This window comes from Ixodes scapularis, unplaced genomic scaffold (assembly GCF_016920785.2).
Source record: "Ixodes scapularis isolate PalLabHiFi unplaced genomic scaffold, ASM1692078v2 PGA_scaffold9__187_contigs__length_104089568, whole genome shotgun sequence".
NCBI lineage: Eukaryota > Metazoa > Arthropoda > Arachnida > Ixodida > Ixodidae > Ixodes > Ixodes scapularis.
The window spans coordinates 24,209,992-24,234,534 of record NW_024609884.1 but is presented as its reverse complement, the minus strand read 5'-3'; the positions used below and the strand labels follow the sequence as shown (position 1 = coordinate 24,234,534).

The 24,543-nt window shown below is 42.9% G+C and overlaps 2 protein-coding genes across 7 annotated transcripts in view; one reads left to right on the top strand and one right to left on the bottom strand.

Moving 5' to 3' along the window:
• The window catches only part of LOC8042034 (cleft lip and palate transmembrane protein 1-like protein), a 32,217-nt gene extending 30,115 nt beyond the window's left edge, over positions 1-2,102 (top strand). The window contains exons 12-16 of the mRNA XM_029995536.3: positions 136-218; positions 301-335; positions 428-528; positions 634-749; positions 1,839-2,102. Of these exons, the coding sequence (XP_029851396.2) occupies positions 136-218; positions 301-335; positions 428-528; positions 634-749; positions 1,839-1,920 (417 nt within the window). The 3' untranslated portion in view covers positions 1,921-2,102. The remainder of the gene's footprint in view (positions 1-135; positions 219-300; positions 336-427; positions 529-633; positions 750-1,838) is intronic.
• The window catches only part of LOC115333010 (myosin-4-like), a 34,551-nt gene extending 10,134 nt beyond the window's left edge, over positions 1-24,417 (bottom strand). Inside the window, exons 1-7 of one of the 6 annotated variants that reach the window (XM_029995528.4) lie at positions 24,157-24,413; positions 23,942-24,037; positions 22,612-22,670; positions 21,012-21,445; positions 19,810-19,858; positions 13,211-13,279; positions 11,208-11,450 (exon numbers count right to left, since the gene is read on the bottom strand). In XM_029995528.4, the coding sequence (XP_029851388.1) occupies positions 11,418-11,450; positions 13,211-13,279; positions 19,810-19,858; positions 21,012-21,445; positions 22,612-22,670; positions 23,942-24,037; positions 24,157-24,202 (786 nt within the window). In that variant the 5' untranslated portion in view covers positions 24,203-24,413 and the 3' untranslated portion in view covers positions 11,208-11,417. Of the gene's footprint in view, positions 1-11,207; positions 11,533-13,136; positions 13,280-19,809; positions 19,859-21,011; positions 21,446-22,611; positions 22,671-23,941; positions 24,038-24,156 lie in introns of those variants that run through there. The other 5 variants (XM_042287538.1, XM_029995527.4, XM_040218338.3 and 2 more) reach the window with 5 other exon arrangements.
• Positions 24,418-24,543: the final 126 nt, after the last annotated feature.

Here is a 24,543-nt window from a genome sequence, read left to right as displayed (position 1 = left end):
CTGCATGGAATATAGAAATTAGATCACATTTGGTCTGTGTTTGTAAATGCACAGTTACATTGGAATTAAACACAAGGCTCTGTGCTTGGGTTTTCAAGTTACAAATAGAGTAATAACATGGCAAATCTGTTGCAGGGCATGAAGTACCTCTTATACATTCTCTACCCACTCTGTGTTGGTGGGGCTATATACAGTTTACTGTACCAATCATACAGAAGGTAGGAATATCAATGTTTTCACTCAAACTTCATAGTATTTAAAAAACTTGTGAATTATAACAAAATTTTTTGTCAATTTTAGCTGGTATTCATGGTGCATTCATAGCTTGGCAAATGGTGAGATTGCGCTACTTTAATTATAGGAACCGTGTTAGGTCTCTTGTGGCTCTGGCCACAGTTATTATGTTTTTTTTTTTTTTTATTTATAGGTGTATATGCATTTGGATTTCTATTCATGCTGCCTCAGCTGTTCCTCAACTACCGTCTCAAGTCGGTAGCACATTTGCCATGGAGAGTTTTCATGTACAAGGTAACATTTTATTCTCATTATGCAAAACTTGCCTTAACAGATTTCCAATAGACTATAACCTGCAGAATCAACTTATATTCAAGTCTTATCAACTTTTTGTTGCAGGCTTTCAACACATTTATTGATGACCTGTTTGCCTTCATCATTACAATGCCAACAGCACACAGGGTTGCTTGCTTCAGAGATGATGCTGTCTTTCTAGTCTACCTATACCAGAGATGGTAAGCTTATGTATGAGTTACACAAGGCAAATTGACCTATTGCCAAATTACCCAAGCACCAAGGAAGATTGTGGAACGGCGAAATGCTAACTGAGCGCGTCATGCCATGCAACCTAGAGGCCACTAGGAAGTGATAAAACTACAGAGTGGAGATGGGGGCTACAAAGGTGTGCACTTACTAGTGGGTGCACATTGTTGCAGCCCCTTTTCCACCCCATTATTTTATCAGTTCCTAGTTACCTTTAGGTAGTGCAACATATATCGGAGACCACACACTTCACTGTTCACATTTCATTCATACTCGATAGTACAAATGCTGCACATGCTCGCTTTATCTGTTTAAAAGGTTACAAGTAAACGACTAAAATAAAGTATTGGCAAGGTGCCATTTATTTTATATATTTTCTTTAGAAAAGTTGCTGTTGCAGACGCCAGCACGTAGCACATGTAACTATACTCGTAGCATGCTCCTTGGTGGTTTAGTAACTTCGCAAAAGGTGTGTTGCCTGGACATGAAATGTTTCCTACAGAACGCTGAAAGAAGCATGTAACTGCAATGGAAGACATCGCGAGAGTCCTATCCGGTGTTGTGGTAGCATGGCTTTAAAATTTTTTCCTTGCACAAAAGGTTGTGCAAAAACTGTCTTAGGAAGAGTGTAGTGACTTCTCCGGTAGAAAACTTTTGAAACGGTGTATAGAGCATTTATCTCATGTTATGCTAAGGCGTAAGTCAATAGGAACTTTTTTAGACCTCGGACACAATGCAAGATGATGAATTCAAGTCTGCTAAATGCTTCAGAATATATTCAGACACAGCAGTTGCTGGACCTTGGTTCCTGAACCTTCAAAGACGCTCACTTCTGCATGAAATAAAACTAAAATATGCATAGAACTTTCCTCATGCTCCTGTTTCTTGCAAGGAGACATTCCTTTGATGCAAAAAGCACAAATCTCTCCAAAGCATAGTTTAATCATTTTGGCACCGTTGGAATGAAGAAGGATGCCAAGATGTGGCCTCGTAGGACTGGATGTTTAATACTGCATTATCTGCTCTTGACATTTCTTCCCTCTTATTGTTTTGGTTTAAAGGCTGTATCCAGTGGACAAGACACGAGTGAATGAATTTGGCGAGAGCTTTGAGAAGTCGTCCAAGAAACCAAAGAAAGAGTGAAAAAAAAAAAACGCACATTCAAAAACTTCATATAACAAGTGGTGCATGGGGAAACGTGTGATTACTGTTTTGGTAAAGGCAACACAGGAGTGGATAACCGGCATTGTGTCATGAAATCACCCACCTTCCACACCTACAACATTCCAACCAATAAAGCACAGTATTGCAAAGTTACATTGACATTGCTGTTGTAGTTTTGTGTTCTACTTGGGCATAAAATGAGCTGTGCCACTACATAATTTGTGTTCTTTCTACAACGTTGACCATGGTACGGACATCGATGCAGAATGGTGGGCAAGATTGGAGGGGGCTCAACAATAACTTACAAAGAGAATTGATACATACTCTAATGGCATATAAATCCACTCCAGTGGTGGAATGGCCAGCAGCTCTTAATGCTGTGCCTGACTTGGACATAAAGGATAAAAGAATTATAACCCAGTGTCTTTGAGCGATTCAGGGTCACATCTTGTTAGAATGCTGGTTACTGTTGACGCTCAAAGCATGTCTGGATTATCCTAGAGTATGTAACTGTATATGCTCTGTTACTTGGTTATCCAAGTTGAGGTGTGCGTGCATCAAGGAATGTGTGTGCAGCGCTACGAGTGCTTGTTAAATTTGAGGTGTCCCACAGTATTCCATCAAAAGTGCTTAGGACCTGAAATAGACAAATTTCACCAGCCATTCCAACAAACTATTGTTAAAAAATCATATCGACACCCTATAGTGTCCTCTACTCGTGAGAACCAATAAATTTCAAAATTCCCTGCTTTCTCTAGCTCTGTTCTCTCCCTGAAACAATTGTACTCTAAACTAGCCAGGATAAATTCAGTGGTCTTTGCAAGGCACACCTCTAAAATGTGTTTATTTATTGTTCATTTATTGTCTACTAGCTTATTCATAATTATAGCCTAACTATTATTTGGCAACTCTCACTGTTAAATCTTGTTTACCAGACCCCTCTCATGTAATGCTTTTCATTTGAAGTCCCTTTGAGGAATAATAAACTGAACTGGAGTAGAATAACTGAAATACTGAGTTTTTGGGAAAATGGATCATCATATGACCTTTTCATTTCAGTAGTTGCCTGACCGGCGGGTAGAGGGCGCTGGCGCACTCGGCGCCATTAGGTTGCTTCAATTTGGTCGGTTTCGGTTTCAACGTGCACGCGATGGTGATGCTGTTTCATGCCACTTTCGATTAATTTTGCGATATGAATTTCTTTCTAGTAGCACACAGCGCATGAAATAATAGTATTGAGCCACTTGGCAAACCACGAAGTGGTTTCGAGCCTAAATTGCGATCTTTTCTTACTAATACTATATGCGTCTGATTCCGTCCATCATTAATTTCGGCCAGGTTCGGCGGTGAAACAACTGCGCTGATGCACAGGGAAAAGTACCGTTGTCCACGGCCGTACCCGCGGACACTAATTTCAAGAAGAAAAAAAAAAATAAAGAGCAGGACAAGCTCCGCCTGCAGCGTGCGCTCGTTGCCTGCAGCCGTGCCTTGTCTGTGCGTGCACCGAGCGGTACGGAAGGTAGATAGCTCGCGCTCGAGTCAAATATTGAACTGATCATCTTATATTTCAACAGACTATACTGCATCAGTGCTTAGTGAAAAATCAGGTCGACAACATGATTAACAATCTGCTGAATCACCAAGAACAGATGAACTGACAAGTTTACTGTTCGATGTTTGGTTTCCGTACACCAAACTTTTCTAACTTCGAGACTGGAAACGTCTTTTATAATAACTAGGAAAGTTTAATATAATCACGTTGATAATATAAAAAAAGTGATATTGTCTCGGCCTGTTTTATTTAAAGAAATTAAGTGCTCAAGAAATATTTTGATAGACCAGCCTAGGCTGACTAGAAAATTTATTTGCCTAAAGTACTCATTTACAGTATTTCAAAATATTGGCCTTATTAAATAATCTTTTTGTTATATAGACATTTGCTTACGACGTTCTCAAGATATGAGAATAGCAAGATAAGTGAATGCCAAACTTCAAATAAAGTCTGATATTCACCTTCCGTAAAATTTGCCGAATGAAATTGAAGAGCGCAAAAGAAATGATCTCCGATAAGTTAGGGTGAAGTCGAACGCCAGGCGCCACCCAATGGACCTTTGTAGAAAGCTGTTCACTGATTTGAAACGATGCGCTTTGCACATTTTGACGTCGCCATCTACTGAAAGTAACTCCCTATTCGAAGTCGACAACCGACTGCACTCGGGTGATTTTCTTACAGAAGGATTCTTTTCGACGTCACATTTTGTAAATCATAGGCACTGTCAAGCTGTCTGTGACAGTTTCTTACGCGGGGAGTCAGAATATTTGTGTTAAAATAGATTGATTGAAACTGCATGATTATAATATAAAATGAATTAAGCAACTGAAAGACTATGGACATGGGACCAAGCACGATATACAATTCCGTGGAATTCATAAATAAACCGATAAAGCGAATGCTTATATCACACACGCGATTAAGAACGTAAAACAGATATAGCTAGGTGTGATATTGCGAACAAACAAGTTGCCTAATGTTAAGGTACCACTATTAACAGCATAAAAAAAAATTCAAACTAAATGTTTGTTCCCGCGTCTTGTCCACAAGTTCCCTAGTGTAATCAAAAGAAACTGTTTTCGATCTGTTGTAACTACAAAACACCATGCTATCAGGAAAAACGCGTGGCTAATTTCGCTGAGTGTTTTTGCTTCCTTCCTTGCAACCAATGCGCACTCATATATGTAATTACATTGGGCTTCCTATTCCAAATGTTCCGCCCTTATTAGTAACCAAACCTCAGTTCTCATAAGTTATTGGTATTTGAACCCTCGAGGCTTTCTTTGAGACATATATGTATTCAACGTACGGAAGTCCTAACGCTGATTCCTGTTCCTATAAAACCTTTTCACACGTATCCCGCACGCCGACGGTAAAAAAAAATATTCAAAACCTGTTACAAAATCAACTACAGAAGTTGCGCGCACAATGATGTAATGCAATTGCATGGTAAGTATAAGTATCGGACAACACTTTACGAAGTAAGGCAAGAGACGCGGTGAAACGCGACGAAAAACACAAATTTAACGCATCCGCCAAGGCGCGGACGGGAGAGCGGAGCAACAAGTTGAAGCAACCTAATGGCGGCCGCATCACGTGATTCCAAGATGGCAGCGCCCATGCGGCGGAGGGTGAAAAGGAGGTCACAGTGTTTTTAAACCTGCTCACCCATTGAACTGCATATCGCCATCAGTCTTCATGACTCTGGTTACAATCACTGCCCCGGTGATGGCAACTCTGAAGTGCCAGTTTATGGTTTCCAATCCCAGTCGACACCCTACCCACAAATTAATCTCGTGGAGGCCTTTTGCATGATATGTGCCATAAATCTAGGATTTAGGCTGTACATCAAAAAACCCTAAGTGACTTAAACAGATACCCAATCTTTTGTTGGGGCATGTCCAATGCTCCATGTTGGTTTGGCACATAAACCCCAAACTTTTTATTTCCTCTTCGTGATCCCCACCCAAAGGCTGCAGGTATGCGACCCGTGAGGCAGGGAATTCAGATTAGGAGCAAATGAGACACATAGCCATTAATGAAAACATCCATTCCTTACAATATTTACACCCGCATCCTGAAATTCTATTCGAACCTATAGTCCCGAACAAGGCAAAATGGCAGGGTACCTTTCAAATGCCAGGCCTTCAGACGCACTTATTGCCTTGCACTGTGCCTTGGCTGCTCATGCACGCTCAAAGTTTACCAGATGTTCAAGGTAGGAAGCTCGCACTGGAGGCGGGAAAGCTCAAACATTTTCCTGCTCCTCTTATCATGTGACTATGCGGTACGCAATTTATATTTATATATATATATATATATATATATATATATATATATATAGGTATACATAGCTTGCCTATTTTAAGATTTTTTATGTCTGTGCACATGTGGCGTTGGCTCGATCCTTTCCCTTACTTTACTCTTGTGCCTCCACTGACGTCTTCGCGAGTGAAATGTTACTGTATGACGAACCCCTGACGAAGCCGGGTCCTCTCGGCGAAACTGTTGGGAAATAATTAAGTTCTAAGTTTCCAGGTTGTTTTCTGGCGACGTTTTTATTTCCATATATATACAGGGTGTTTCAGAGAACGCTGGCCAAATCGCTCCTGCGAAAACTACTCATCGCAACGAAAAAAGGCTTGTGGCGTTTTGGTCCTGGGCCAGGGGCCCATAGGAAAATTATTAAAGTCCAGAATAATTAAGTTGTTAATTATTTTTGTGTAATTAACTTTTTTTAATTTAAATTAGAAAATTGCTGAGCATCATCAAAAAACACTAAATCAACAAATTGCAGAACGATAGAAGTCACACGAAGCATTTTACGGCTTTCTGAAAGACCGCCCAAAATCGACGGGTTTTTAAGTTTCGGTTTGCTATCGGAGCGCATCTCAGCCCCGGCGGCACCGCGCCCCATGAAGAGAGAGTGCAACCAGCCTTTGCTGCGTTGCGCGATGACGGCGCAGCAGAGGTTGGTTGCACTGTCTCCATGGGGCGCGGTGCCACCCGGGCCGAGATGCGCTCCGATAGTAAACCGAAACTTAAAAACCTGGCCAATTTGTGCGGTTTTTTAGAAAGCCGTAAATTGCTTCGCGTGCCTTTATCGTTCTGCAATTTGTTGATTTAGTGTTTTTTGATGATGCTGAGCAATTTTCTAATTAAAACCATGCCCATAAACACATTAAAAAGATAATTACGCAAAAATAATTAACAATCTAATTATCCCGGACTTTAATAATTTTCCTAAATAGGCCTCTGGCCCAGGACCAAAACGACACAAGTCTTCCTTTGTTGCGATGAGTAGTTTTCGCAGGAGCAATTTGGCCCGAGTTCTCTGAAACACCCTTTATATATGGTTGTTTTCATTTGGATTCAGGCAACGAGGTGCAGTCATATTTTTTATTTTGCTTCAATTTTTTATATTTCGTGGCACATGTTCCATGAAGAACAATCCTTTTTTTTTAATGCCCTGACATGTTTTAAAACATCTCAAAGAAGCGGGAAAGAACGACGAGGTTTTGACGATTGTCGTGTTTTTAAACCACTCTCAATCCCAAAGTATTCAAAAGAGAGCGTCTATATTTTTTAGTGTGTTATATATGCAAGTAGGTAAAACCACATTATATATCTGTTTATTATTCGTCGCTCCAATCTTTGTAAAAATCCCCAAATATGCCTCCATGAACAAATTGCGGATTTTTTTAGCCAACTATGTTTAGTATTGTTTTTAAAATAATACCACGCGTAGAACCTTTCATTGCCTTCCAATTTAATCAAAGTTTGTGTCAAAGTACGAGTACTGAAAAATAAATTATGAAATAGAGAGGGTTTTCACTTTTCGTTCAATTTCAGCACGCTGTATAAAACCTTTGACTCTATCGAAAGACCAACGCAAGCACATTAAAGATATACTAATACTATTATGATCTGTTGACTAGCCGCTCCGCCACCCTCACGTAAACGTTGTGAGAAATAACAAATGTTGAAAGAACTCGATTTTCTCAAAAAACCCATTTTTGTAAATTTGTATCTTTAAATTCTTTTAGATAGAAGAGCCGACTACAAGAAAAAAAAAACAATCTAAAAATGTAATATTTTGGTTGTATGCCCTCTATTTGAGCCGCAATCGTGTGAAATATGTGCTCATTTGACTAAAATACGGCAACCTTACCCGCATTGTGCGCCTCTACGATTTCAAAAATATGTTGTAATTTCTGTTTACTTTTTTTTTTTTAACAAGCAACGTAGAGTAGGCGAACTTCTGATATTTACTGTAATCTAAAAACTCGAAATAAGGGAAAGCCACATAAGCATACTACAAAACATTGAGTAAGAAGAATATACAAATCAAAAGGCCACGCAACATGTCAAAACTTTGATCTATATAGAACGGTTCAAAGTAAACGAGGGTGGCTACTTATTATCCAGCCTATTGCGATTAAATTATAAATTCTCACACCATTCAAATTTTGTACATAAATCGTTTGGGAAGGTGCACCGGGTTTTGTTCTCCTCACATCTAGCAGGTCGCCGACGGTGTACTGCACAGTTCTTGCACCTCGGCAATGTAGAAACGCGCGCACAGAACCAGTAAAAAACACAAACATAGATGGCGCACATTTACTGAAGGCAGTACACTTTTTTACTAGTTCGACGTAACTGTGAATCAGTTTTCGCACTGTGTATAGAGCCACGCAGTCCACGGTTTTAGTTTTGAACATGCCGGCACGCACTCACAGGCGATCTTTTAAATTTTGGGACACAACGCGTTACGTGCATGTCATGACACGTGTATGCAGCAGCTACTCTGAGCTTTCGCAGATCTTTTCTAGGTCAATGTTCAAGGCGCCTTCCTCCACACGTGTGAAGATCGGATGCCGATTTCACCTTCACCCACTCTTTTTTCTTGACCTCCCGGAAGCGCGTGAGCTTCTTTTTGGTAAATGAGAGCAGAACGATCCGTTTGACTTTCGGTCTGAGTGCCTCAACAAAGCTTTGCGCGTTCGTTAAGGAATACAATTCTGTAGTTGTCAAGTTGCACATGGATGTCTAGTGCTTTAGCACGCCACCCGCTCCTTCACACGACCTTTTCCCGTCCCTGATGGAAATATCCACTTGGCGACGACATTCGTTTTCTTGAATTCGTACACCTGGTGCCGGTTTTTGAAGGGGCTTGGAGCACCGTCTGAAATATAAACGAGTTGCGTGAAGATAGGCAATACTTCCTCCAGCCGCCCATCGACAACGTTGAGCGTAAAGCGCGTGGGACGAGTCATGGACGATGTCGTCGCTCACTACGCCGAAGATTAACGTTCCCTGTTTAGTCATAGCCGCGCAGGTAAAGATGGAAACCATCTTGGTCTTCCAGTGATGTTCTTTTACCGCGCGCTAGGTCACGACATTCCAGCTTCCAGCAAAATCGAAGTGCAAGATGACAGCACGTGACTTCACATGCGCTTTCTCGAGCCATATGGCTCTTCGCTGGGCGTGTCTGATGAAGTGGAGAATGTTTTTTTTTTTTTTGTCCTCTTCTAAAACTTGTTTTAAAAAAGCCGTAACATCCAAATGTGTTTTTCTTCTTTTTTTTTTTAATTATTTTTATCAACTTTTCACCGCACTCCCACAAGCCAAGCTCTAGTACGTCTTCGTGTTCGAGTCCTAGCTTAGCCAGCGATCCGTCATTCCTTTTCAAACAGACCACATTCTAGCAAGAAGCAGTCTTGCGAAGGGGTCTTTTCAAAAAAGTTAAACAAAAATAGAAACATTTTCTTGAAATAGTAGAGACGCACAATGCCGGTAAGGTTGCTGTATTTTAGTCAAATGAGCACACATTTCACACGATTGCGGCTCAAATAAAGGACATACAACCAAAATATTACATTTCTAGATTGGTTTTTCATAAAGTCGACTACTACATCTAAACCAATTTTAAAATAATAGTTTACGAAAATGGGGGTTTTGAGAAAATCGGCTTCAAACTTTCAACATTTGTTATTTCTCACAGCGTTTACGTGAAGGTGGCGGAGCGGCTAGTCGGACATATCATTATGGTATTATTATATCTATAATGTGCTTGCTTTGGTCTGTCTATGGAGCTAAAGAACCACGATTTACCTTAACACACCAAAGGTCGTAATTTTTTTTTATTGCCTAAAACGATGCAAATTGTAGTCAGACACAAAAAAAAAACGCATCGCGAAAAAAAAATTTATCCGCGCGCGCCTTTTTATTTTTGGCGTTTTTCTCTCCCGCTCCTCACCTCCTCGCTTGATTGGTGACGTCAAGAATCATGAAATTTAGAAGCTTTGTAGGCAACATTTCTATAGCATTTAATAACGGCAATCGTAAATCATGTTTTTAACACAATTGCGAACGCACTACGGCCCTTCTTTTTGAAATACCGAAAATCGGAGTCCGCTGTGATGTCGCCTCCTGGATTTGTATCCTCCGTCCGAAAACTTGGCGGCGCTCGAAGCACATAGCAGAGGATGATCGGTGAGTCGGGGAATCGGACGAAGAAACCGGTTTTTCCCTTTCCGCCGGCGCCCTTCTCTCCCGCTTCTCACCTCCTCGCTTCGGGTCGCGGTGGTTTGGAGTCTGGACAAGTTTGGAGCGGAGGCGCAAAAGAAAGTCGACTCGCAGGACTCCGCAATATTTGACGTCACCGCACTGGCGTGGATCGCGCGGGAACTTCAAATTCGGCATTTGGAAATTGTTTTTTTACTTCGCAAATACTGAATTCCAAAGTTTCGAATTTTGAGGGTAATGTCCCGGCATCGTTTTCAATCGTTTCGGACAATAAAAAAAAAAAAAATATGATTTTGATGGTCAGTGCCTCTTTAAATATAAAGTAAGGACCTGTCAAATTTGACCAAACATCGACCTGAACGGCGAGTTTGACATCTTTTTAGAAAAAAAAATTCCTAAAACTATTTGAATACATCAAGGTATTTTTATAGTAGCTCGTAATTGAGGAAAGAAAGTTAAGATGACGGAGGAAAAACAGTAGCGACAGCAGAGGGTGTCAAACACGCGACCTGCGACGGCAGGAAAAAACACTAGTTTCTGCCACTGCGGCTTCTACAATTCGTAACTCGAGAACAAAAAATCTGGGCAACATATGCGGTTTGCGCCCTCCTTCATTTCAGAAATGCCCCCAAAATATGTATTTTTTTCGTCGAAATTAAAGATGAGACCCTTTTAGCCTGCCTGATTTGAGATGAAACCACCCATATAAAACGTAAAAACAAAGCTTTTTTTTTGTTCGTTTTTTATTGCGAAAATATCCGAACGTTCATTCTCTGCCCAACTGTAGCGCTAGCAGTTCGAACCAGATGCCAAAGCTTCAGAACTAACCATCATCTTATTCAAAATTTAGAAGTTATTTTCTAAAACTTTTGATGGAAAAATGGGACCCATTCTCGGCAACTGGTGCCATTCAGATCCAGTCGGCCTCTGTCGGCCGTCTTTCTTATTGAAATTTTCAGAAAATCACGTATAACTTTTGAATAAAACAACGGTTCTGAAATTTTTGCTTCTGATATTCGGACTGCTAGCACTACATTTGGGCAGAGAATGAGCATTCAGCAATGCATACTTTATTTTTTGTGGTGAAAGAACTTCTTTTGGGACACCCTGTATATATTGCGATTTTTATCTCTTGACATGGTGTACATTTTTCAGGTACAGAATAAATTGTGGCAGAAAACCAATAGCATGCTGAATGCAGAATTTTATTTCAAAATTACAGAATGTCTTGTTAAAATCTCAAGCAAAGAAACCAGATGGTAGGAACATGAAGATCTCAAAAAGGTGGTTCGTAGGGCTTAAAATTTCCTTTTGACCCGGATCCCAAACGTGGTTTTCCAACAGTGCTGCACCACTACCTCCTCCAGCTTTTGAACCTGTCAGTTTTGTATTCTGTTCACGGTTCCCCTACAGTAGCAGCGTGGATGACCTGTAAATCAGCAAATCTTAAGCATATGCTTTACAGTCTTGTGCTGGTGACCCAAAACACGGGAATCTGAATAATGCCAAATCTGGCAAGAAACAAAAAAAAAAAAAACATTCAACATTTTTTTTTAAAGACTGAATAAAACAATATTGTGCAAACTAGGAACAAACTTGATAGACACAAAATCACCCGTCTGTACTAAGTTCTTGCTAAAGCTTCATTACAACATTTATTTCATTCACAAATCATGACGATTCCGTACCAACAAGCCACTGGGTGTTTCGTAACTGTTGGTATTGCATTTGCTGGGATACGGTTCTGTATTTAACACGGGTAGTGTTCTGCAATAAGACTACTGAATGAATAACCGAGTCACCTATCGACAATTACAAGGCACCTGGGTGCAACTTAACTCGTATAAGCACTTTTCCCCACGTGCAGGTTCCTGTGTGTGCTGCATGCGCATGGGGCACCAGCCAGAATGCCTGCAGTTTTGACATACAAGACAACCATGGGGTCACAAAAACAAAATTAAAATATCTTGAATAGGTGACTCGGAAGAGTTTGCTAAAATTTGCCAGACGGTACGAAAGGGGCGCAGTTTGATGAGTTTTTTTTTTCGAAGGTATATTTGGAAGGGGTTTTATTATAATAAAGCCTCTTAGTACGTCAGAAAAGTCTTATTGCAGTATCTTCAGGAGTGAGGGAGGGATGCAGCCCCCGACAGGCAGGAGAAATATGGTTCCCCATAGCCCGCTTCAATCCTGGTCGGTAACTTGGGAATAAAAAATCCGCCAAACTTACATGTTCTGCCCGAGTTGAATTAAAAACAGCCATACGATGGGGTACCCAAAAGAAACCGGAATTTGTTTTAACGAAATTGAGTATTTATTTTTATATGTTAAAATTTTAGTCACCTTCATAGAGCTCTCCGCCTGAGGCAATACACTCGACCGTGACGTTTCTTGCATTGCTCAAAATGGCCTTTAAGCTTGTCATTGTTGATGCCTTTCAGTGCTTTTGCTGCTTGTTGTTTCACATCTACATTGGCCAACTGTTGAGTTTGGATAACTTTTTTCATCCGGGAAAAGAAAAAAGTAACACGGCGGTGAGGTCAGGTGAGTTTTTAGTCCAAAACATTTTTAGTCCAAAACAGCCGAACACTCAGCGCAATGTGGGCAGAATGACAACCCGAGTTGTTTCGAGATTGGTTCGTTCACCACGGCAACGCCCCCGCCCACACCGCGCAGTTTTTGACCAAAGATGGCGTGCCCTGCCGTGGCTACCCCCCCCCCCCCCCCCCTCTCCCAGATTAAAGAAGTTTATGAAGAGAAACGATTTGTCGATGTGGCAGAAACAAAACAAAAAATGGCAGAAGCACTGAGATGCATCAAAATCGACGAGTTTCAAGGGTAACTTCTCGACAGGTGCAATGCATCAGTCGGAGAGTACTTTAAAGGCAATTGAAATTTGAATGTGCAAAATACACGATTTTGTAAAAATAAATTCTGTTTTTTTTTTTTGGGGTATGTGCTGTTCACCTCTTTACAAGATGTACATATTTCAGAAACAAGATAATTAGGGTTAGTAACAATAGGTTGGTGTGCTGGATATGCATTTAAAAACTACAGGATTTTCTGTTAAAATAACAAAAGCAAATAATCTCAACGATGGAAAGGTGGTGATGACCTTGCAAAGATGAATTACGGCTTAATATTTTCCTTCAACTGAGGTCCGGGCATGGTTTTGCAAGAGAGACGCACCACCTCAGCCTCCAGCTCCTGCATGTGCCTTGTCTGCTTCAGGACCTGTTCACGGAGTCGGCAGATTTCCTGCAGTATGAATGAATGATATATCAGCATATCCTAAATACAAGGTGTACCGAGTGGCACGTTGGCCCTTTGAAATGCCCGCATAAGTTGGTTTAATAATGTACAGCACCGCGGTTAATTTTGTGTGTACAAATTTACAAGAATGAACTTGCCCGAGCAAAAAGTACGAAAAGCAACGCTTCTTTTCAACATACGGGGTCCGTCTGGAAACAACAAACATCGAATTGGCGCAACAGCCTATAGATGGTAGCCTTTTCGTGTGCTACGCTATCGGGTCTAGCAAAACTTCTACGGTGTTGCAGCCCCGTATCAATCTAGCGAAAATAAAAGCTATTACACAATCAACATTATTCAAGCTTAAAATTACCTTACCAATAAATAAAAAGAGCTACCTTGGAGCATATTACTCTGGAGTAGAAAGTTTTTATTGGAATCACAATAACACTACTTGTCGCCTCAAGAAAAATATGTTTTGCGCATGGTTCATATGCTGCACGAAGTTGTTTTAATACAAATTGTTTTATATGGCTGGCTGCTAGGGAATCTTGAAATACAGAAGCGTAGCACAAATATGCACCAAAATATTGGAAAAAAAACAAAAACGGAGAATGCGTGGAAGCGTTTTGTTTCGAACTGGGGTACCTCCAGTTGTGAATTCAATCCAACAGCGCACATGGGGAAAGTCTGAAATGTCATCACAAAGCACCGAGCTTGCTTACACACATGGTGGGAGAGTGTGCACAGGAGGGGAAAGAAAAAAAAGCACATGCTAGGGAGGTAACGGGGAGAGAGGTGGACTAGCTTTGACAGGGCTTCTTATGGCTTCTTTTGAACGATGCTACGCACAACAATGCGCCGTCGATGCACAAAATGCGTACCAAGTTCATCTGTGCAACATCATCATGCAGCAACACACAATGCATTCTGTGTCACCACTGCTTTTGTCACAATAATGAAAAAAAAAAATTTGTTTTTACGCGATTTGGTTTTCAGACCAGGAACACACTACGTTGTGCTTTTAAGATGTTTATGTTTTAATAATATTACAAACTTATATTAAATGCATATGCAAATACTATCTTAGTTCGTCACAAAGAGGGCGAAATCAGTAACACTCCACGAAGAGCCAGACTTCTTTTAATACGGTTCTTGAAGTGAAAACGGGTCTAGGTTTTAGCGCTGCCAAGATGTTTCATAAGTACCATTAATAGTAACAAATATCAATGCAAATATTTACTCTAAAGAAAAACTGGAACACTTAAAAAATAATTATTAATTCTAGGAAGAAAGTTGGGAGACAAAATGTGCAGTGTTTTGAGCTGCGCTGGGTGTTATGAGCTGTCACGAGCTCGGAAGGCACGATTTCCGCGGTTATTTCAAAGCGTGCAGAGCGGCATCGGAGTCGGCAACGCCCACCCTCCAATACAAGCCGCCTCCAGAAGAGCAACGAATGGTAATAAGATACGAAAACATGGAACTACGAAACACCATTCCCCCACTGCAACGCCCCATCCTCCGGAACATTCCCAGAGGGGCACAAGTTTAAAGCCCGCTCCGGATTTGCCCTTACTGAAGACATCATCACAAGGTGGGAATATAAGCAACACAAAACCACGCGGATCCCCTCGGCTCTACTACTTTGTAAGCAGTGTCGACAGGAACCACCAACGGTCATTCATCTACTATGGTCCTGCCCGGCTGTAGCAGCCATTCGCGACAACCAGAAGCCACCAGGAGTCGAGACACTCCACGAATGGATATATCCCAATGACCACGCCAACGCAACGCTGCTTGCATTGTGGAACTTTGCCAAGGAGGCCCACCTTGTCAGCAGAACATGAACTGCAGACTGCCCCCACCTTCCTTCCCCTCTCCCCATACTGGCCAACAGAGCCATCCTGATGCAATAAATTTATTCATTAATCCATCTTCGCTGGCCATTCACAGCGTGGGGGGATCACGTGACAGAAGGTGACACTGCGGGAAAGCATGCGCATAGGACGGCGTTTCCAGAGTTCGAGCAGACGATCCATGCAGAGAAAATACGCTGGCGTGCACGCAACCTATAGGCGCTTTCAGGCAGCTGTGCATGGGCGCCGCCATAACCGACCTTCAGTTTTTGTTCCCTCTTATTCCGTTCGCTCCACTTCACCATGGCTGCAGCAGGAGAGGTTATTGCCATTTTAGATATAGCTGTGTCTTTCTCCCTAGCATACGCCTTTGTGGTGGCTCGTCAACGCCCGCTTCAGTGGCTAGGCATCTCGGTAAGACAAAAGAAGGTCGGCTATGGCGGCTCAATCTGGCGCGTGCTGAAAAGTGCGGCAGCCTCCGACTTCAGTGTGCCGCCATCTTGCTCAGTGGGGTGCGCCCTTGGGCGCGGCCGTAATCCGATTACGACGCCTTAGCAAGTGTAATCGGATTATGATGCGTCCAAGCGCACCCCAGCCGAGCAAGATGGCAGCGCCCTGAAGCCGGACTGCCGGACATCGCATACTTTTGAACACCATGTAAAAGGAGGAGAGGGAAGCTGCTTTTGTAAGACTTTTGAGTGACAGGGTCATCTTCTATAATCTTCTGGGAGGAGAACAGCGACGTCTGTGCTTATCCGGGAGGCACAAAGGAGGATCCTGATAAGAGGGGAGCTCCTTCTTCCCCTTTTCTCTGGAGGGCATCGGAAATGACGTCATGTGAAATTGCACATGACGTCATTTCCGATGCCCTCCAGAGAAAAGGGGAAGAAGGAGCTCCCCTCTTATCAGGATCCTCCTTTGTGCCTCCCTGATAAGCGCAGACGTCGCTGTTCTCCTCCTAAAACATTATAGAAGATTAACCTGTCACTCAAAATACTTACAAAAGCAGCTTCCCTCTCCTCCTTTTATAGGGTGTTCAAAACTATGCGATGTGACGTCAGTGCAAGGAGCCTATATGGTTTCTCGTGTTGGGCCCTTTCTGGTGGGCCTATTTCCCGCTTCAGTGGTGTGTCCCGAGACGGCGTCAACGGCGTGCACGCAACCTATTCGCGCACGAAACTGCTTATTTCTTCCTCTTTTTTAGGTCTTCTTTCAACAGCTTCAACGCCTTCACCTCCGGCAGGAAAACGCTCTAATCTTTGAGGTTCAACATACTCTACTTGCGGCATACTCAGTTCATTATGAGTCACACTCTTGAGATTCAAGCTCCCCCCAGAAGCGTGATGCGCGCGTTTGAAATCCATCCACAGTCGAAAGAATAGCTCACTGGAAACGCCCTTTGTTCCGGTTCAATGGATAGATATCGGCTACAACACTTTTTAAGAAAGCGACCATTGTATTCATCGGAGAGGGAACCGAGCACCTGAAAGTGGTCTTCGTATCCGGGTGGTTCCCATTTCGCCCCATCCCGAAACGGGATAGGGCGAAATTGGGTGCGGGGTACGGGCCAGGGGACACAAGTGGGTAAGCAAGGACCGCAAACTATCAGAACTGGAGTGTCGCCTTCCTGATGGCGCGATTTCCATGTTCGACTTTCTCAACAAGGCGAAGGCATTATCTGGTCTATGATGTTTTCCTGTTTGCGCGAGTGTTCAGTGTTTGAAATTGTTAATAGAAATAAAGTCACAATCATATGCCTGTCACTCTGTCTGATTTATCGCTCTCCAAAGTATCAAGATCACTAATATGAGGTTTTAGAATAACGTACGCAAGCACTCTGGGCAGGGACCCAGGAACCGGGGGGGGGGCCTTGAGCACCCGTTGTCATTTTCCAGGGAGTGCTGGGCAATATGTTAAGCCGCCGTGCATTTGGCTCAAGGCCTCCCTCTCCCCCAGGGCCGAATTAAGGTACAGGTGAGGGGGCTGTAGCCCAGGGCCCCGGGGGGCCCCGTGCTAATCCCCGAAAATTAAAAAAAAAATAAAAAATGCTAGTCTGGTTTAGTTTAGAATACTCAGACCAAAAAGTGGAGCAGAACTCAGAGGAGCCTCTGGGCCCTGGCTTTCTGACGTCGTGCCATTTCCCCCACCCCCACCTTTTTTTTCTTCAATGTGGAAACAGGGATGCCGCAAAGTTACATTCTCTAGACGAGCTTGTGTTTGTGAGCTCGTTGTAAAAAACTGTGCTAGAGCAACAAAATGTAGGCGTTGCCTCCCACCCTCCTTGTCGGATGGAGCAAAGCTGTCGACGCTGGCGGTCCCTTTGAGCTCTCTTCACATTTAAACCAGACGGAAGGACGGCCACAGAGTTCTCTATTGTACAGGGGCACCCTCGACGCGTTGTACGGACGATGGTGTGTTGGAAGGCAAGCAAGTGTCGCCGAAGGCTACACGAGCAACATATATGCTACACATTATTTTTTTTGTATATTTTTGGTCTTTTAGCGTAGTTCCATATGGAAAGTTTCCTCCGAAACAACAAGTTTAAAACAAGCAAAAAGAAATGTCGGTGAACCTCCCCAGGCATTCCTTTCTAACCACTAACAGGCGTTTCAAGAAGCCGACTCTTGAGATGTCCCCCAAAAGTTTTCGAGAAACAGTGACTGCAAGCAACTGCTCTGGAGCCCGCGTCCGATCCGGCAGTGCGAGACACCTTTTCTGCCACCAAACGATATGATCGCTGCATTTTTTTTTTTTTCAGGCCTCCGAGGTATGATTTATTATTCTTAGCTTAGGGCAGGGGTGGACCAGCTGTGGCTCTTCGCGTGTATGTAAAAGTGCAGCTCGTGGCTCCCTAGTATACCTAACACCCCCTCCCCTCCTTTCCCGCCTCCCTCCCGGCCACATGAGCACTTCTCCAAGAGAAAAGGATCGAGTTTTAAATCGAGACAGCTAGGTTGCGGTTTGGTCCTGTGCTACCGTTATTATACTTACGTACAGTTGAACTGCTTTTGACTTGGACAGACCTAAAGTACTTTAAATTTCATTTAATGGTCAAAAAAAAAAAAAAAGTTTGGACCCCCCGCTTTTTTTTTTCTGCTTTTTATCTTTTTTTTTGGCGGCCATTGGAAGTTCAGTGGTTTTGTTTGCGGCTTTTATTCCGGGTCAGCCTGGCAACCCGTGGCTTAGAGTAATACGTCTAAATGGCTGCGAAGTTCTAAATTACTGAACTTAGAAGACACAACACCATTTCCAAAACTAATTGAAACATTTTACCCTTAAAGGAAAACTTCAACGAAATCTGAAATATACCCGTCGTGTTCACTAATAAGTTGAATATGATCCACAATATCCGTAAATGATAATCGTACGTTTGTATTTTGAGCGTGGTGGCTGTATTTTTCGTTATATACGGCTACTCTGACAAGTGCTCGGAGAGCAACCAGCGAAGACCACGTGACATTCGACGCAATCGTGACGTAGTTCGTCTCGGGACGAGCAAAGCTGCGGCGAGGCTGACGTCAAGAGGATTAGGGATCGAGCATTCATGTGCGCTGCACTGCAAACTCAAACATGCCGACTTGAACAACTTTTCATCCCAATGCTACAGGCCGCCGGGTCCAATCGCGAGCCTGATAGAAACCACAAGGTATATTTGCTCCGTCGTACGTATCAATGCGCCAAGAATCGTCATGCGGAGGAGACTTTTTCGTCTGCTTCTCTACCCCTCGCGGCGGCTCCGTCTGCTTAAGATAGCGTCTGGAAGCGATGGGGCGAAGAGAACTCGGGTTCAGAACCAGTGGCCATTAAGAAATGAAGATGAGTCGGATAGAGTGTTCGACACGGGAGCGTATGTACGGACCGCGTGCGTAAGGGAGGTGCGGGTCCGGGTCCGTTTTACGTACATAAAAGTTGGATTGGATTGTTATGGCTAAGGCGACACGGCTTTATGTCAGTGTTGCCGGCTAACAATCCAACTTTTCCAAACAGTTGACATGTTTACGAAATATGGCCAAGAATGTTTATAAAACGAAATACCATGTACCTTTACCTCAGGCGCGGATCCAAGGGGGGCCGACAAGGGCTGCCAACCCCCCCCCCCCTCCCCCTTTCTCGGAGGGCAATTTGACATGGGTGGACAACCCAGTGCACACGAAAGAATGGGAGAATGTCATGTTTACAAATTTTTCGCCCCCTCCCCCCCCCCCCTTCCAAAAAAAAAAAAAAATGGAGTTCTGGATAAGCCCCTGCTTTACTTCACCAATATAAAATAGCGCGCTATCATAACAGAGAACCATATGCGTTAGATCAGTGCTCTTCATACTCTACGCATCGGAATTTCTCTCGCGCAGTCTTTCGCAATGCGTATGCAAGCGTTTCCGAGGGAGTGCTCCGCCCGCCAGCCTTCGGTTTCCATCGTAGGGTGCGACGGGGTACAGTTACGTGCAGTACAGGCGAATGCAACGCCAGGCGAGGTGAGAAAAGACGAGCACTAGGAAAGCTGGGGAGGAAGAGAGGAAACTCCTCTCCTCTAATGTTCCTAGTGCTCTCTCTTTCTCCCCTCGCCCTCCATTGCACTCCTCTCCCGTCCCGCCTTGCTTTGCTAGTGCTCGCCCTTTCTCTCTTTACGTGGCATAGAAAGTGGTATTTCTAGTGGCAGCTGTAGTTTCGAATTGTACCCACTTGGAAAGGTTCCTCCCGGGTTTGGAGAAGATCACAGTTGACTCTCCACCTGGATCAAAATAAAGGAAACAAAACATAAACAAACAGATGGCAGACATTGTCTTGCTTGAGCACAGACATAACAAGTACAGAATACATGTCGCCATGCAATAAATTCCAAGATAAGAATGAGAGTCAAAGGACAGGTAAGCTATTGAACCTTCAACATTACGAGATCTTTGTGCCTTTCATTTCCGCTCGGAAAGAGGCTTTGTTCATATAATATATTCCCACATTTCGCACTATTCTGTTATCGTGTGGACTGAGTACTGCTTCGTCTAAATATTCGCTTCTCAACCTTTTCTAACAAATCAACCGGACGACAATACCGCTAGTAGGCAACAAGCGCGAGCTCTTTACTCAAGGACGCACCTCGACTGCACAAACTCTAGCCGTCATGAAATAGCCTTAAAATCGAAGTATTTTCTTATATACAGCTATAAAAATCGCCAGAAAAGCAAAAACTGTTGTACGAAGTTTTTTTTTTTTTTTTTTTTTCTTCCAGTTTAGCCTAGTGAATAGTGTGACAGGGCAACGACAGTGTGCGTGCCCCCGTTCTATTGAAAAATGCCAGCACATTGGTGTCTTATCTTGTCATCACATCAGGTGGGGGTCCAAAGTAGTCGTATAAGTAAATCTAAGGCAAAGATGTCACTGGCTAAGCGGCAAGTTTACACAAAGCAGAGAGCACGAGGTCCCTTCCCTAGAAAACCTCTGTGGTGTCGCTAGGAGAGTCAGCTGCTTTGCAACGTGAAACAGCAGTTTTTTTTTTGTTTGTTTGTTTTTTTCCGGAAGGGAGTAGTACAGTGGATTTTTAGATAATAATTTTATGATTAAAACAATCTACACACCCTAAGCAGCCCAGAAAACGCGATCATGTGTCCATTCTTCCTAATAAAAAAAAGAAGAGGTGACGAAAAATTGCAACACGCCCCTTTTTCTGAGATAGGCCTCAGTAAATGGGGCATATGGCGATATTTGGTCGCATTTGTGATAAAAAAGGGACACATATGATTGTAATTTTGGGTTGTTTTCTAGGATGCTTAGAACACATAGGTTGAGTTTTTGCTATAAAAAGACAATCTCGAAATCCACTTGAGTGCCCCCAAAAACTCATTCTCTCTCCCTCATCACTTCAGGGTACTAGACGTTTGAATACTCACGGTCGGGTCCCGTCGGCGATGCCACGTAGGTCTTCCTGAAGTTGAAGATTTTCTCTTTTTAGATCCTGGTACATTATTACATATTGTTTCGCTCTTCGTTCTAGTTCCACTATTGTCTCCGCCATAGAATCCCGGGTTCTGCACAAGTTCTTACGCGACACGGCCAAGGTGGCACATTTTGCTTTGAGGGTTTTTAGCTCGTTGAGTGAACTTTTGAAGTTTGTTGACATGTCTTGCAGGGCTTTCAGAGTGTATTTCTGGGATGTCTGTAGGCCAGATATCATGTCTAGTTGCTTGGAAAGCTGGTCCTTCATGTGTGCATTAGACATTTCTGCTGTCTCGAGTTTTGATCTAACAGCGTCGTATTTCTTCTGCAAAGCAGAAAGCTCGGACTTGGTCTTGCTGAGGCTGGCTTCGATGGCCACTTGATCCGCCTGTAGAACAGACAAAACCTATTTAAATGATGCTAGGAACAAGTACACTATTAGGGTTCCGTGTTGCCGTATAAATCCGAAAAACCGCGAAAAACATTCGCCAGTAAAATTTTCAGTCGATTCAAAATTTTCTTAAAAGCTCAGAATTTCGAGGTCACGATGGCAAAATAAAAATCAATAAACAGTTTAAAAAGATGGTGTTTTACGAAAAGAATGAGTGAGAGCACAGAGTGGGTGGTCCTTAGGAGTGGCCACTTCAGATTCATTTGAAATATCGGACTAATTGACAAAAGGGTTTGCTGTTTATTTCGCCAAGGTTCATTCAGAACAACGGGTCATGGTACTTCTGGGTCATAACAAAAGCCACTGTTCTGGTTTTCAGTTTGGAACATACTATTTCTTCTTAGAGGAAGGAGGGGTTGTGTTTTTATAACAGTGAAAGCTACACACCTGTAGATTTCAAAAGAGGGAGCAGGGCAGCTGGAGCTTGTATGCCCCCCACCGACTACGTTCACCAGTGTATAGTTATTTTAGAGTATTGATGTTAATCGAAGCAATACTTTTTTGCAAGGTGTGTCGTGGGACAGTCAGTACTGCCAATGGCAAGGGCGCCAATGCCAAATGCAGCCGCGGGAATAATTCGATACAGGTGAGTTCTTATGAGTTAACGGTACGTTTGTGTCCGAATCTGCTTTATTTTTGTTTTTAATAAAAAAAAAAAAAAACATTGAAAACACGATAAAATAAACTTTCATTTTGGAGAATTGTGAATAAAAGATAATAATATAAACTTCGATAAGCCCCGAATTTTCAGCGAAAAATAAACTCTGAAAAACAAAACCCTAATTTCACAAAAAAAAAAAAAATTCCGAAATACGGAGTTCTACAGATATATGTATGACAAAGAATGGCATGGTCAGAAGTGAATAGTGCGCGGACATAACATTGGCACCGTTTCATATGCTCTCCCAGCTCCTGCAGTTTTTTTTTTTTTTTTTTTAAGAGTTAAACATATCCATCGGCTTTACGTAGACATTTACCTAACTAATTATGATAACCTTTCAACAGTTAATACAAAATCAGAAAAGCTGACCAACTCTGTCGCGTCCTGATTCGTAAATCAACCTATCTGTGATAAATATCGCATTGTGGATAAGCTTACTGACATGCAAGGTTGCCCTTGACTTGAATGAGCTTCCAGGTGTTGAGATGCTCCAGAGACACCCTGAAAATTGTAAACAAGCTGGGTCAACAGCCAATTAATGAAATTACAACTAATGTTAAAAAGTTCCATGCCTAGTAAATGGATTGAACCGTTTATTTAGCGGGAGAACGCAGTTTGTACACATAAAAGGTAAAGGGTGGAATATGTGTGAAGTCAAATCTCGCGTTCCTCAGGGGTCCGTTCTTGGGCCTTTGTTCTTTTTGATGTTTGCGAGAAATAGTGCAACCAACCTCTGCTGCGCTGTTATCGCGCAATGCAGCAGGGGCTGGTTGCACTACTTCTCCACGAAACGCGGTGCTATCGGCGCCGAGAAGCGCTCAGATTTCAAACCGAAACTAAGAAACCCGTCGAAGTTGTGCGGTTTTTCAGAAAGCCGAAAAATGCTGCGCGTGCCTTCTATCGTTCTGCAATTTATTGATTTAGTGTTTTTTGATGATACTCAGCAATTTTCTAATTGAAACCATGCCCTTAAACACAATATTAAAAAAGTTAATTACGCGAAAGTAATGAACAATCTAATTATCCTGGACTTTAATAATTTTCCTAAATAGGCCCCTGGCCTAGGACCAAAACGACACAGGCCGTTCTTGTTGCGACGCGTAGTTTCCGCAATATCAAATTTGTCCACTTTTCGTGAAACACCCTGCGACATGAGCCCCCAGACGTCGCCCCCACACATCAGATATGCTCCCGAAGCCCCTGTACCTCAAAAATGTTGTTTATCGTGGACTGCTTAAACAGCACATGGCACCTCAAAACAAAATTAAGCTTTTCCACATATGAGCGATGAAAACGGGTGCCGCGCGGCAGCTCTCATAGCAACTTGCGCGGATGCTGTGACGCGGACCTATTCAATCCCACCGCGTCAACGCGTCCCGTTTTCATCGCCCATGTGTCACCCGATTTAGCCCCGTTGAGCGCGCTTCTTACCGGGCACCGGTGCACTGCGGAGAAGCGCGCTCAACGGGGCCGCGGAACTAAACGCATGAATTGCACAAAAACACCGTCCGAATTAAGCGGCTTATAAATACATTAAAAACATAGCGGGACAACCAAAATCGTCGGCTCATAAATAATTTTTCTTTTGTATTTTTTGTTTTGTTTGTGTGACGTCATGTTTTTAAACTTTCGCATTTTATCATCACCGCTAGTGTAGCATTATCAGGGGGTTTCAGCTTTCTGCAATGCGAAGTTTATTGAGGCAGGCTTAAAAACCAGGTTTAATTTTCTCGATCTAACCATAGACAACATAAAGCACTAGGACGGCTGACCGGTGCTGTCCCCCAAATGTTTTGCCGTGCTGAAGGATGCAGCTCGTCTGGGGTCATTTTGGACAGGGGTGTAGTCTCCCACACCGGGTCCACATTCTGAAGGAAGCATGCGGTCAAAGAGATCACAATTACCACACGAAAACCAAAAGTTCCGCTGCCCAAACAAATCGAAACGTGTAGTCACAAATTTAAAACGAACTAGTAACTGTACTAACCTCTTGTATCGTTGAAACGCATGAGTTTTGCCCGCGAAAACGACATCGTGGGTTGATATATCACTTCTATACTGCTCTGCCACTTGCTTCGCTTTATAATATTTGAACTCGGACCAGTTGAACCACTGTGACCTGAGCCTGAAAAGGTCGTTGCTTGTACTGCTTGCACCGCCTAAACGGCAAGTGTATGCAAGTTTCAACCAGTTTCAACTTGCTTTAAAATTTGAACGTTGGCGGCACGTTGGCGGTGTCGCTGGCATCGCGTAGAGCATTGCGGTTGTATTTTAGGTAATTAAACATGAGGGGACGGACAACAAAGACTTCCATGGAAGTTTTTATTGTCCGTCCCCCCTTTATATGTATCTTCCTCATGTTTAATTACTGTTA